Below are 14,557 nucleotides of genomic sequence, written 5' to 3' on the forward strand. Positions count from 1 at the left end.
TCCAATCCAAGCAGCATCCAAGTAAATCTCCTCTGCACCCTCTCTAAAGCATCTATGCCCTTCCTAATAAAGAGGCGTCCAGAACTGGACACAATATTCCAAGTGTGGTCTAACCAGGGTTTTATAGAGCTGCAGCAAAACCTTGCGGCTCTTAAACTCAATCCCCTTGGTAATGAAAGCTAAAACACCATAAGCTTCTTAACAACCCTATCAACTTGGGTGGCAATTTTCAGGGATCTATGTACATGGACCCCAAGATCCCACTGTTCTTCCACACTGACAAGAATCCTGTCTTTAACCCTGTATTCAGCACTCAAATTCGATCTTCCAAATTGAATCACTTTGCATTTATCCAGGTCAAACTCCGTCTGCCACTTCTCAGCCCAGCCATGCATCCTGTCAATGTCATGTTGTAGCCTGCAACAGCCACCGACACCACTGACATTAGTGTCATCGGCGAACTTACTATACCACCCTTCCACTTCATCCAAGTCATTTATAAAAACTACACAGAGCAGAGGCCCAAAAACAAATCTCTGTGGGATAGCACAGGTCACCGACATCAGAATACTTTCTATCTACTACCTCGCGCTGTCTTCTTTTAGCCAGTTAATTCTGTATCCAGACAGCCAAATTTCACTGCATCCCATAGCTGCTAATTTTCTGAATGAGCCTACCATGGGGAACATTATCAAATGCCTTACTGAAATCTATACACACCACATCCACTGCTCGACCATCATCAACTTCTCTCATCACATCCTCAAAGAACTCAATAAGGCTTGTGAGGCACGATCTGTCCCTCACAATGCAATGTTGACTATCTTTAATCAAATTATGTTTTTCCAAATAGTCATAAATCCTATCTCTCAGAATCCTTTGCAGTACCTTGCTTACCACAGACATAAGACTGCCTGGTCTGTAATTCCCATGGATTTCCCTATTCCCTTTCTTGAACAGAGGAACAACATTTGCCTCCCTCCAATCAGCCAGTACTACTCCCATGGAGAGTGAGGATGCAAAGATCATCACTAGAAGCGGAGCAATCTCATTCATTGCTTCCCGTAGTAACCTTGGATATAACTGGTCCGGCCCTGGAGACTTACCTATTTTGATGTTTCTCAGGATTTCCAGCACATACATTTACTTAATATCAAACTGTTCAAGCCAATTAATCTGGTCCACGGTGTTCTCACTATCAACAAGGTCCCTCTCTCTACTGAATATTGAAGCAAGAAGCTAAATCAGGGAATCCCCTACCTCTTCAGACTCCAGGCACAAATTCCCTTCACTGTCCCGCTATTTCTCCACACTGCCAAAAATCCTGTCCTTAACCCTGTATTCAGCATTCAAATTTGATCTTCCAAATTGATTCACTTTGAATTTATCCAGGTTGAACTCCATCTGCCACTTCTCAGCCCAGCCCTGCATCCTGTCAATGTCATATTGTAGCCTGCAACAGCCATTGATACCACTGACCTTTGCGTCATCAGCAAACTTACTATACTACCCTTCCACTTCATCATCCAAGTCATTTATTAAAAACTACAAAGAGCAGAGACCCAAGAATAAATCCCTGTGGAACACCACTGGTCACTGAATTCGGAATACTTTCCATCTACTACCTCTCGCTGTCTTCTTTTAGCCAGCCAATTCTGTATCCAGACAGCCAACTCTCCCTGTATCCCGTACCTCCTAATTTTCTGAATGAGCCTATCGTGGGGAACGTTATAAAATGTTGATCAGCCCTACCCTCTCTCTGATCATTCATTTATTCCTCATATGTGTGTAGGACATCTTTGGGTTTCTCTAATCCTTCCCGCCAAGGCTTTTTCTTGCCCCCTCCAAGCTCTCCTCAGCCCAATTTTGAGATCTTGCCTAGCTACCCTGTAATCCTCTAAAGCTGTGCCAGATCCTTGCTTCCTCAACCTTAAGTAAGCTTCCTTCTTTCATTTGATGAGAAGCCCCTCTGCCCTTGTCATCCAAGGCTCCTTCACCTTACCATTCCTTGCCTGTCTTAGTGGGACAAAGTTATCTAACACTCACAACAAGTGCTCCTTGTACAGCCTCCAGATTTCTGTTGTGCCTTTCCTGTAGAACAATTGTTCCCAATTTGCACTCCACAGCTCCTATCTAATAGCAGTATAATTTCCCCTCTTCTAATTAAATACTTTCCCATACTGTCTGCTTCTACCCTCTCTATGACTATGGTAAAGGTGAAGCAGTTGTGGCCACTGTCACTGAAATGCTCTCTCACTAAGAGATCTGAAACCTGGCCTGGCTTATTGCCCCGCACCAAATCCAATATGGTCTCCCCCTTAGTCGGCCAATCTACACTTTGAGTCAGGAATCCCTCCTGGATACACCTGACAAAATTGGTTCCAACTAGATCATCTGCACTAAGGAGGTTTCAATCAATATTGGAGAAGTTGGCACCACCCATAACAACTCTGTTACATCTGCACCTTTCCAAGATCTGCTGTCCAATTTGTTCTTCCATATCTCTGCTGCTACTATAGAAAACACCCAAGAAAGTGACTGCTCCTTTCCTGTTACTGACTTCCGCTCATACTGACACAGTAGACAAATCCTCTTCAACAGCCTTCTTTTCTGCAGCTGTGATGCCATCTCTAATTAACAATGCTACTCCCCCTCATCTTTTACCCCTCTCCCTGTTCTTTTTAAAAGATCTAAACCCTGGAACATCCAGCAACAATTCCTGCCCCTGTGAAATCCATGTCTCTGTTATGGCCATAATATCATAGTTCCAAGCACTGATCCATGCTCTAAGTTCATTACTCTTATTCCTGTCACTCCTTGCAATGAAACAGGCACATTTTAACCCATCTCTTTGCCCTAACAACTGTGTATTCTTCCTGACAGACTCTCTGCATTCTATTTCTGCCCATTCAACAACTACCCTCTCCTCTGATCTGTAGCTTTGGTTCCCATGTCCCTGTCAAACTTGTTTAAACTCTCCCAAAGTACTCTAGCAAATCTCCTGCCCAGGACATTTGTGCCCCTCCAGTTTAAGTGCAACCTGTCCTTCATGTACAGGTCCCAGCTGCCCAGAAGGTACCCCAATGGACTACATATCTGAAGCCCTCCCTCCTGCACCAGCCCTGCAGTTTAGCTGCACACACTCCTTGTTCCTCACCTTGCTAGCACATGGCTCCGGTAGTAATCCTGAGATTAACACTCTGCTCATCTTGCTTTTTAGTTTCCAACCTAACTCCATGAAATCACTTTTCAGATCCTCATCCCTTTTCCTAGCTATGTCATTGGTGCCAATGTGCACCACAACTTCTGGCTGCTCGCCCTTCACCTTCAGAATCGTGTATACTTGATCAGAGACATTCCAGACCCTGGCACCTGGAAGGCAACATCACTTCCAGGAGTCCCGTTTGTGACCACAGAATCTCTTGCCCGTTCTTCTCCCTATTGAGCCTCCTGCCACTTGCACTTTTCTATTCTCCCTTCTTCCTTCTAAGCCACAGAGTCAGGCTCAGTGCCAGAGACCTGGCCACTATGACTTTTCCCTCCACAACAGTATCCAAAATGTTATACATATTCTTGAGGGGAACAGCCACAGGGGATCCCTGCACTCTCTGCCTGTTCCCTTTCCATCCCCTGACTATAACCCATCTGTCTTTTTCCTGTACCTGAGGTGAGACATCCTCCCTGTAACTCCTCTCAATTACGTCCTAAGCCTCTTGAATGATCCAAAGTTCATCCAGTTCCAGCTCCAGTTCCTTAATGCTGTTTCTGAGGAGCTGGAGTTGGGTGCACTTCCCACAGATGAAGTCAGTGGGGACACTAGTGGTGCCCCTTACCTCCCACATTCTACAGGAGGATCATGTGACTGTCCTGATATCCATTCCTACTGTTTTGAATTCCCAAATAAACTATCGAAAAAAAATCTAGTAAACTTACCGAATTGGCGACCAGAACTTTTTTTTGTAAGAGGAGGAAGATGGTTGGGAGACACTACCTAAGTCATGTTTCAGGTAAAGCAACCACCCATATTTATTACCTCACTTACTCAGCAGTCCTGTGTCTGCTCCTGCTTAGCATGCACTCAGTCTATTCACCACACTATAGGGAGGATGTGAAGGCTTTGGATGGGGTGCAAAAGAGGTTTACCAGCATGTTGACTGTATTAGTGTCTATTAGCAAGAAAGGAGTGATTGGACAAACGTGGATTGTTTTCGTCAAATCATTGGAGACTGAGGGTCGATATGAAAGAAGTATACAAAGTTTTCAGAGGCATGGATAGGATGGACAGTCAGTCTTTCTCCCAGGGCAGAAATGTTAAATACTTGGGGCAGAGGTTTGGGTTGAGAGGGGAAAAATTTAAAGGAGATGTGTAAGGAAAGATTTTTAAACAGAGGGTGGTAGGTTCCTGGAACGCGCTACCAGGGGCAGTGGTAGAAGCAGATACAATAGCAATGTTTAAGAAGCAATTAGACAAACACAAGAGCAGGTAAGAAATAGAGGGTTACAAGTCATATGCAGGCAGATGGGATTAGTTTAGAATGGCATCCTGGTTGGCACAGACATTGTAAGCAGAAGGGCCTGTTCCTGTGCTGTACTATTCTATGTTCTATGATAGTGCTTCACAGCACAATATAGGATATTGTCGATTTCAAGATTATGTGATAGTTGCTCTTGTTGATACTGTCATGGATTGAAATCTGGGAGGATATATGAGATGTACTTATATAAGCACTTGAAATCTCAACATTTCAGACTATGGAAATGCTGAAAAGTGGGACTAATGTACATTTAGAGAAGTTATTTTTATCAATCCAGACTTAATGGACTGAACAGCCTGTACTATCTGATGCTATGGTGATTTTATGATTATTGGGTAGACTGAACAGTTATACATATAATCAAACAGGTTGGCGAGGGGAACAATATGTTCTGGAGCCATGTCTTTAGTACAATTGCAGGAATGTTGTCAGGACCCACAGCTTTTGCAGTATCCAGTGCCTCCAACTATTCCTTGATGTCATGTGGAGTGAATTGAATTTGCTGAAGACTGGTATCTCTGATGCTGGGAACCTCTGGAGAAGGCCAAAATGGATCATCCACTCAACCTTCATGACTGAAAATTGTTGCAAATGCTCCAGAATTATCTTTTGTACTGATATGCTGGGCTCTCCCATCATTGAAGGTGGGAATTTTTGTGGGGCCTTCTTCTCTAGTGTGCTATCTTAATTGTGCACACCATTAATGGCTTGATGTGACAGAACTGTAGAGCTTAGATCTGATCCATTTGTTCTGGATTTGCTTAGCTCTGTCTATTACTTCTTACTTATGCTGTTTGGCATGGAGTCTGTACTGTTTTGCAGCTTTACCAGGGTGACACCTCTAACAACACTGAAGTATTATGAAGCATAAGTTGACCCCTCTCTGATAACTAAAACTGAAACACCCAGAGAAGCTCGACTCACCTCATAATCTGTTAAAAGAAGTGATAAGGGGATAACCTACATCTCACATCCCAATTTGTTATTAAGGAGTGGTTAGATGAAAGGAATCCCTGATACTCACCTTATAAGTAACAAGTAATGATTTAATTATTTAACCCTAACAGTGAACAAATTAACAGAATTACTAACAAAATGAACAATTTCTCTCTAAATAATAACTATTCCTTAACTGATCTAAATTCTACTGGTATACTGTTCCAATAAGCTCAAGTAATAAGAAAACTAAATTAAAACTTAAGACTGTAAAAGTACACACAGCATGTGCCTTCTGTCTCTCCAGTCATAGACTCCTTTCTTCCACTGATCCTTTTATCAGGGATGTTTTCTCTGGGAATTTTCTGTTCTGAACACTTCTGTCTGTCAAATTCTGGTGTCAGGAATATGACCAAAGAATGTCATGTACCTTTATGAATAGATGGTACTTTTTTAGAGTTATAAAATTTCTGTGAGAGCGAGATGTTTTCTCAAATGCCAGTTTGCTGTCTCTTCAGATGACAGTTGGCTCTCATCCCAATTGTCCAAATGCCCTTTTTTTGACCTTTGATGATCTATTAATTTATTTATAATCCAATTGGTTCTGAATTGTCAAAACCACCAAATTTAAATTTAATAGGTTTGTGGTTGCTAAGTGCCCGGTTCAAATTTAAAACTTGTTGCCTTGGTAAAAATGGTGCTTCTATTGCAAATCATGCAGCTTTTGATACAAATGTTTCATTTCAAGTGTTCTGTGCACCTGCAAATGCACAGACGTCCTTTTTGAATCTCTAAGCAAAGAAAAGCACATCATTTTTTAAAGTGTCTATCCATTCCTTTCTCCAATCATTTGTACAAAAAAATTCAGCTTCCTGCCTTCCACTTCAGGAGTACTCTACACAATTTCATAACATCCTGTTTTGCAGCTTTACCAGGCTGACACCTCTAACAATACCCAAGAAACTTGGCACCATCAGAGATGTAGATTACTTGTTTGGCACCAGGGTTTTTGCCCAAAATGTCCATTTTCTTGCTCCTCGGATGCTGCCTGACTTGCTGTGGTTTTCCAGAACTACTCTCAACCATGTCCAAAACTATTCACTCCAATAGGGAGTGACCCTCAGTAGCAACATTGCATATTATCCACAAGATGCACTGAAGAAATTCACCAAGAATCCTCAGAAGGTAGCTGATCATTAGCACTTCAACCTAGAATGACAAGGATAGCCAATACATAGGAACACAACTACCTCTAAGTTCACTTCAAAACCACTTACCACCCTGGCTTCGAAATATATTGCTATACCTTCCATAGCATCTTAGAACTAAAATTTAGAAGTTAGGTTTAGAGGAAGACCAATGTTGACAGTATTAGGCAAGAACTTTCAAAACTTAAAAATGTGTTGCTGGAAAAGCACAGCAGATCAGGCAGCATCAAAGGAACATGCTGCCTGACCTGCTGTGCTTTTCCAGCAACACATTTTTAAGCTCTGATCTCCAACATCTGCAGTCCTCACTTTCTCCTAAGAACTTTCAAAAGTTGATTGGGGATGGATGTTTGCAGGTGAAGAAATGGCTGGAAAATGGGAAGCCTTCAAAAATGAAATAACAAGAGACCAGACACAGTATGTTCCTGTGAGGGTGAAGGGCAAGGCTGATAGATGGAGGGAATGCTGGATGACTAGAGAAATTGAGGTCTTAGTCAAGAAATAGAAAGAAGCAAATGTCAGGTACAGAGAGCAGCGATCGAGTGAAACCCTCAAAGAATATAAAGGCATAGGAATATACTTAAGAGGGAAATCAGGACGGCAAAAATGGAACATGAGATAGCTTTGGTAAATAAGGTTAAGGAGGATCCAAAAGGGTTCTGCAAATACCTTTAGGACAAAAGGGTAACTAGGGAGAGAATAGGACCCCTTAAAGATCAGCAAGTCTGCCTATGTGTGGAAGCATTGGAGGAGTGAAAGATACTAAATTAGTATTTTGCATCAGCATTTACTGTGGAGAAGGATAAAAAGGATAGAGAGTGTGGAGAAATAAATAGTGACATCTTGAAAACCATCCATATTACAGAGGAGGAGGTGTTGGATATCTTAAAACCCATAAGGGTGGATAACTTTCCAGGACACGATCATTTAGGAAGCTAGGGAAGTGATTGCTGGGTCCCTTGTGGAGATATTTTTGTCATCGATAGCCACAAGTGAAGTGCTGTAAGACTGAAGATTGTCTAATGTGGTGCCACTACTTAAGAAAGGTGAAAAAGAAAAGCCAGAGAAATAAAGACCAGTGAACCCAACATCGGTGGTGGGCAAGTTGTTGGAGGAAATCCCTAAAGACAGGATGTACATGTATTTGAAAAGGCAGGACTAATTAGGGACAGTCAACGTAGCTTTGTGCATAGGAAATCATGTCTCACCACCTTGATTGAGTTTTTTTGAAGACGTAACAAAAAACACTGATGAGGTCAGAGTGGTGGACATGATCTATATGGAATTTAGTAAAGCATTCAACAAGGTTTCTCATGGTTGACTGGTTGACAAAGTTAGATCACATGGAATACAGGGAGAACTAACCATTTGGATATAGAACTGGCTCGAAGGTAGAAGATAGAAGGTGGTGGAGGGTTGCTTTTCAGACTGGAGGCCTATGACCAGTAGTGTGCCACAAGGAAGGTTGCTTGGTCCACTGCTTTTTGTCATTTATATAAATGATTTGAATATGAACGTCGGAGGTATAGTTAGTAAGCTGCAGATGGCACCAAATTTGGAGATGTAGTTGACAGCAAAGAAGGTTACCTCAGAAACAACAGGATTTTCATCAGATGGGCCAATGGGCTGAGGAGTGGCAGGTAAAGTATAATTTAGGTAAGTGTGAGATGCTGCATTTTGGAAAGGCAAAGCAAAGCAGGACTTATTTACTTAATGGTAATGTCCTGCTGAACAAAGAGACCTTGGAGTGCAGGTTCATTGTTCCTTTAAAGTTGAGTCCCAGGCAGGCAGGATGGTGAGGAAGGCATATGGTATGCTTTCCTTTATTGGTCAGAGTATTGAGTACGGGAGGTGGGAGATCATGTTGGGGCTATACGGGACATTGATTAGGTCACTTTTGGAATGCTGTGTGCAGTTCTGGTCTCCCTGCTGTAGAAAGGATGTTGTGAAACTTGAAAAGGTTCAGAAAAGATTTACAAAGATTTTGCCAGGGTTGGAGGAGTTGAACTATAGAGAGAGGCTGAATAGGCTGGGGCTGTTTTCCCTAAAGCATCAGAGGCTGAGGGGTAATCTTATAGAGCTTTATAAAATCATGAGGAGCATGAATAGGGTAAGTAGACCAGATCTTTCTGTGAGGTGTGGGAGTCCAAAACTAGAAGGCACAGATTTAAGGTGAGAGGGGATTGATTTCAAAGGGACCTAAGGGCAACTTTTTCATACAGATGGTGGTACATTTATGGAACAAACTGCCAGGGGAAGTAGTGGAGGCTAGTACAATTACTGCATTTAAAAGGCATCTGGTTGAGTATATGAATAGGAAGGGTTTAGAGGGGTATGGGTCAAATGCTGGCAAATGGGACTAGATCTATTTTGGATATCTGGTTCGCATGGATGAGTTGGACTGAAATGTCTGTTTCCCTGCTGTACATTTCTATGACTCTGTAACTCTATGGTCACAGCATTATGAGCCAAACTACACTAAATAGACTGCCGAAGTTGAAGAAGGCAGCTCACCATCATCTTTTTCCAAGGCAACTAAGATGATTAACAAGTGCTAGCCCAGCCAGCAATATCCATATGCCACAAATTATCTTTTTTTTTATCAGAAATTAAGATCTTCTGTGGCATTCTCTGAAAGATGAACATTTACCTGAACCAACCTGATAGCATTTATTCCGAACAACTTAATTTTTATAGTATAGAAACAATTTTCACACTACATTGCAATTTTAAAAAATTCATTCAATGCATCTGGGTATTGCTGACAAGACCAACATTTATTTCTCATTCCTATTTGCCCAGAAAGCATTTAAGGCTCAGCCTCATTGGAGTTACATGTAGTCCAGAACAGATAAGGATGGCAAATTTCCTTCCTTAAAAAGACTTCAATAAACAGATGTTTAGTAAACAGACAATTGCTGTGTCGATGCCATTTGGCCAGGCTTTTATTTTCATTTTTTAAAAAGAAAAATTGAATTCACTTTTCACAATCTGCCAAAGTGGGATTTAAACACATGTCCCAATTGCAATTGCTAGATGCTGGAATATTATTCCAGGGATATAACATCTACACTATAACTATCCCTGAACTATTCCCACAGAGAAAAGAAGACTCTGCAAGACACATCTTAGTGATGGAATAAATTCAATACCACTGGGTGATTTGTCATTGAATATCTTCTATTCAATAAAACTGTATTAGTTTTACCTGTATTAGTGAGATTGATTCAGTTTACTTGTATCAATCTCGCAACATAATTATAGATAAGTAGTCATTTTGTTGGTTGAAAATCAGAAGTTCATCTTACTTTTTGTTTTGAGCAGGTGCTATATTACATTAACACAATCACTGCATCTAATTATGGGTGGTGCACCAGCAGGACCTGCAGGAACAGGAAAAACAGAGACAACCAAAGATTTAGGGAGAGCTTTAGGCATAATGGTGTATGTTTTCAACTGCTCAGAACAGATGGACTACAAAGTAAGAAAAATACTGATTTGCTTGCAACTTTAAGGATGTGTGCCTATTTTCTGTGTGAAAATTTAGTCTAATCACATTTTCCTGCTTGATCTTAGTACACTTTATTTTTCCACAGACTTGTGTAGCCACAGAATCTCACAAAAATAATGTCAAGATTCTGCTTCAAAAACAAAGATTTCTACATTTAATTGCTGTACATATACATATTCAAAATTGAAATCTTCTTGTTATTTTATTTCTGAACAGTGGAAACAATATGTCATATAATTTATGAACCAGGAAATCACTAGTAAAAAGAAAATAACTTTTCAAGTCTCTCAGTAACCGCACATATTCAAATAACATCCTAGAAAATCAATCTTTCATCATTTCAATTGCTTTTATGTCCTTTCCATCAAAACATATCAAATTCTACATGTTCAGATACAAAACCAAGGAGCCCATTTGCCATTTTATTCACGTAGCATACCAAGATGCTGCTCCTCTTGTATTTTATGTAAAATCCTCCATTTAATGTTTTTTCTTTGACTATTCTTATTTTTATTTCACATCCCATTGTTATTTAAACATCAACCAGCACTGCAAATTTTAAGTTAGTTATAGGCTGAAGACTTTTTCACAGTTGTTGTTCGTGGTTTTCTATAATTCATGTTACAATACAAAGTGGAAACTGCTCCTCAGTTTCTAAGTTCAGATCATTTATATGTATGCCCAGTTACAGTGGACACCAATTACTACAAGTTATCTTTCATCTTTATTTTATGCATTCAAAACTCCAAATATCTACATACTTCTGGATAACTCTTCCTTAATTCCATTAATTTTATCTTTGCTATAAGCCTATTAATACCTTTGAAAATCTCTATAAATCTTATCAAATACATTTCACTACCTGTTTTAATTTGTTTAGAGTTCCATAAGATTTATGAAACATGACCTGCAGTTTAGAAACCTCAGCTAAGCAATCCAGAATAATTCCTTTTTGTTCTAGTACAGTGCTTCACAAATTTTTTCTTATTGAGACTCCATTTTGATGCTCGAATGTTGCTGAGACTCCAGACCTGGTCTCCAGACTAAACCTGAAGATTGGTAAGGGAGAGAAAAGCTGTTTTATCCACAGTTTTTTTAAGCCAAAAACATTGACTTTCCTAATACCATTTTGGGTAGGATTCATGCCTACGATATTTTGCAGTTACATTTAACTCGTATTAAAAAAAAAGACTGCAAGATTTTAAGAGTCCCTGCATCTTCTTTTTCTCAATTTATGGAATGTGATATTTGCTGACTGAGTGAGCATTTGTTTCTCGAGGGCAACCCTGGTGTGCATGAAACTTGCCAGATTAAATACTATGTGGAGATAATGCACCTTAACAAGAAGAATGGAGGAGCTGGATATTATATATGTGGAGGATGTCTGCAGAAAGCTACATCACAGATGCATTGGCAATCCTTGTGCATAAATCACAAAAGACTGGTATGCAAGTTCAGCAGGTCATACGAAGGCAAATAGAATTTTGGCCTTTATTTCAAAGGAATGAAGAAGGGAAGGGAAGACTTTATAAAATTTTCTGAAGGGCAAGGCACTAGTCAGACCATAGCTGGAACACTGTGGATAGTTTTGGGGCCTTTATCTAAGAAAAGATATAATGGCATTGGAGGCAGTTCAAAGCAGGTTCACTCAGATGATGTGGGTCTGTCATATGAGGAAATTTGTGTCGGTTGAGTCTGTATGCATTGGAGTTTAGAAGAGTGAGAAGCAACCTTTTTAAAACATCAAGGATTCTAAAGGAACTTGACAAGATGAAGGTGGATAGGTTGTATCCCCTTGTGGTTGAGTATACGGCCGGAGGGCATACTCTTGGAATAATGTTTACGACAGAGATGAGGAGAAATTTCTTCACTTGGAGGGTAGTGAATTTATGGATTTTTTTTACCGCAGAGAGCTGTAGAGGTTGTGTTAAGTATATTCAGGACTGAGATAGGCAGGTTTTGAAGCAGTAAATAAATCAAGGGTTCTGGGTAAAGGGAGGAAAATGGACTTTACGATTACCAGATCAGGTATGATCTCATTAAATGGAAGAACAGACTTGATGGGCTTAAAGGCTGCTTTTTCTCCCATATTTTATGTTCCAGGTAACCTCAGTATTCCGTTGGGGAGAGACTTTTAGGAGATTGACCCAGGGACACTGAAGAAACAGTGATTTACATCCAAGTCAGAATTGTGAGTGGTAGTTTTCCAATGAATCTGCTGCCCTTGTCCTTCTAGATTTAATAGTTCATGGGTTTGGAAGGTGCTGTCTATAGAGCCTTGGTGAATTTCTCCAGTGCATCTTGTAGATGATACACCCTATGAGTTGTTGGTGGAGTAACCTGAATGTTGTTGGAGCTACACTTTCGAGACAATTGGGGAGTATTCCATTACAATTTTGATTTGTGCTTTTTGTTATGGACAGACTGTAGGAAATCAACAGGTGAGTTATTTGTTGCAGAATTCCTAGCCTCTGACCTGTTCTTATAGCCACATTATTTATATGATTAGTCCATATACTGGAGGCCCTTAGTGTTTGGTTGGAGTTGCATGTCAGATATTGCTGCATAGGAGCCCACTGTAGTGATTGTAATGAAGTCAGCCAGGTGGACCTCATAGAACTTGAACTCCTTGGTTGGGCCTGTTAATCTGGTCCAATCAGTAGCCCTCAATGACAGACATAAACAGGAGTTTCACTCTGAATGCTGGCTCTGGGGGACTGGATCAGTGTCAAAGACTCTCATAAAGGGTAAATAAAGGGTGACTTGTGACAGGATTCCAACCTCTGTGGAGTTGTTTCAAAGGCAATGAGAGAAAAGCACGGTCCTGAAGAAATTTGCTGCAGCAATCATCTTTGAGTTGAGGTAAACATTTCTGGCATCATGCCATTATTTGGGAAGCTTGACTCATTTGATCCTGCCATAGAAGACAGGGCCCAGTATGTGGAAACAATGTGTTATTTTTTTCCAGGCAAATTACATTGGGCAGATGAAAAGCAATGAGTAACTCTCCTGACAGCTTGTGGACTTGCAGATTATTAAGAACCTAACTTCCCTGAGGCACTAGATACTAAAACCTTTCAAACATTGACAGATTTACTTAATGAATATTATGAACTGCAAACCTTCTCAAAGACTGAGATGTTATTGGTTTTATTCAGCAACTCAAGAACCGGTAAACAATATCGGGATTTTTGACTAGGTTAAGAAGACTTTTGGATATAGATTTACTCACTGAGCTGAAAGGTTCATTTCTAGATGTTTCATTACCCTACTAGGTAACATCTTCAGTGGGCCACAGGCGAAGCAATGCTGAAAAGTTAAGAAGACTCTCAGAGGCATATGAGTTGCAAGATATTCTGGTGAGAGTGGACACCCTCACCAGTCTGACTGGGGAATGCCACTCGGGTGAAGGCTATTGCGTAGCCTCATTCAGGACATATCCTGGACAGAAGGACCTTAGGTCAGTCCAATCTGAAAACAAAACCAAGCCTTGGCTAAGCAATTAAAATTTTCTTCAGCATCCTGCTGGAAAGCTGTTGTAGGTGTGGACTTGAGACAGCAAAAGAGTCCCACCGGACCTGAAAGTAGTAAAAGTTATAGTCCAGCATCCAGGACAAAGCACACCTTGGAAGTCCATTCACATGTGGTGTGGAACATTCTAATCTGAACCAATCAAAATAAAAGTCTGCTTGAATGGTCACTCGGTCCTAATGGAGATTGATACTGGCACAGCCATCTCAGTGATCACAAAACCAGTCTTTAACATATTCTGCTCTAGACCCCAACGCTTAGGTTTGTGTAAGACCTTGTCCAGACTGATAACCTATACCGGGGAACATTTACAGATTAAGGGTACAACTTTGGTTCTGGTCTCTTATGGTCCAGTTACCATTGACTGTAGTAAAAGGCTTTGGCCCAAGCCTGAAGGGGCAAAATTGGTTGAGAAGGATTCACCTTGATTGGCTCAACATTTTTTGATTAGAAAATAGTTGCCCGAGGGAAGTCCTTATTAAATACCTGGAGTATTTTCAGGAAGGTCTAGGAGCTATCAAAGGAGCCAAGACCTCCTTGCTTATTGACCAGGAAGAAAATCTATGAGTCTTCATGGCCTGCCCAGTACCATTATGGGCAAAAGTCGAGGCAGAAATCAAATGGCTGGAAAGTAAAGGAATCATCAACCCAATCCAGTTTGCAGAATGGGCAGCACTGGCCATACCGATTTTGATGCCCTACCTGTCAGTTTGCCTTTATGAGGATTTTAAACAAATGGTAAACTGCTTTTCACAACTGGATAAATACCCAATCTCTCACATAGAGGATTTATATGCAAAACTGGCAGGGTGGCTATCATTCAGGAAGCTGGACAT

General features: G+C 40.7%; 1 protein-coding gene across 1 annotated transcript in view; it reads left to right on the plus strand.

Annotated features, from left to right (window-relative positions):
* Positions 1-14,557, plus strand: part of LOC140464058 (dynein axonemal heavy chain 17-like) — a 408,886-nt gene that overhangs the window by 174,545 nt on the left and 219,784 nt on the right. Inside the window, exon 28 of the mRNA XM_072558720.1 lies at positions 10,004-10,160. Coding sequence (XP_072414821.1) covers positions 10,004-10,160 — 157 coding nt within the window. The remainder of the gene's footprint in view (positions 1-10,003; positions 10,161-14,557) is intronic.

Source organism: Chiloscyllium punctatum, chromosome 39 (assembly GCF_047496795.1).
Source record: "Chiloscyllium punctatum isolate Juve2018m chromosome 39, sChiPun1.3, whole genome shotgun sequence".
NCBI lineage: Eukaryota > Metazoa > Chordata > Chondrichthyes > Orectolobiformes > Hemiscylliidae > Chiloscyllium > Chiloscyllium punctatum.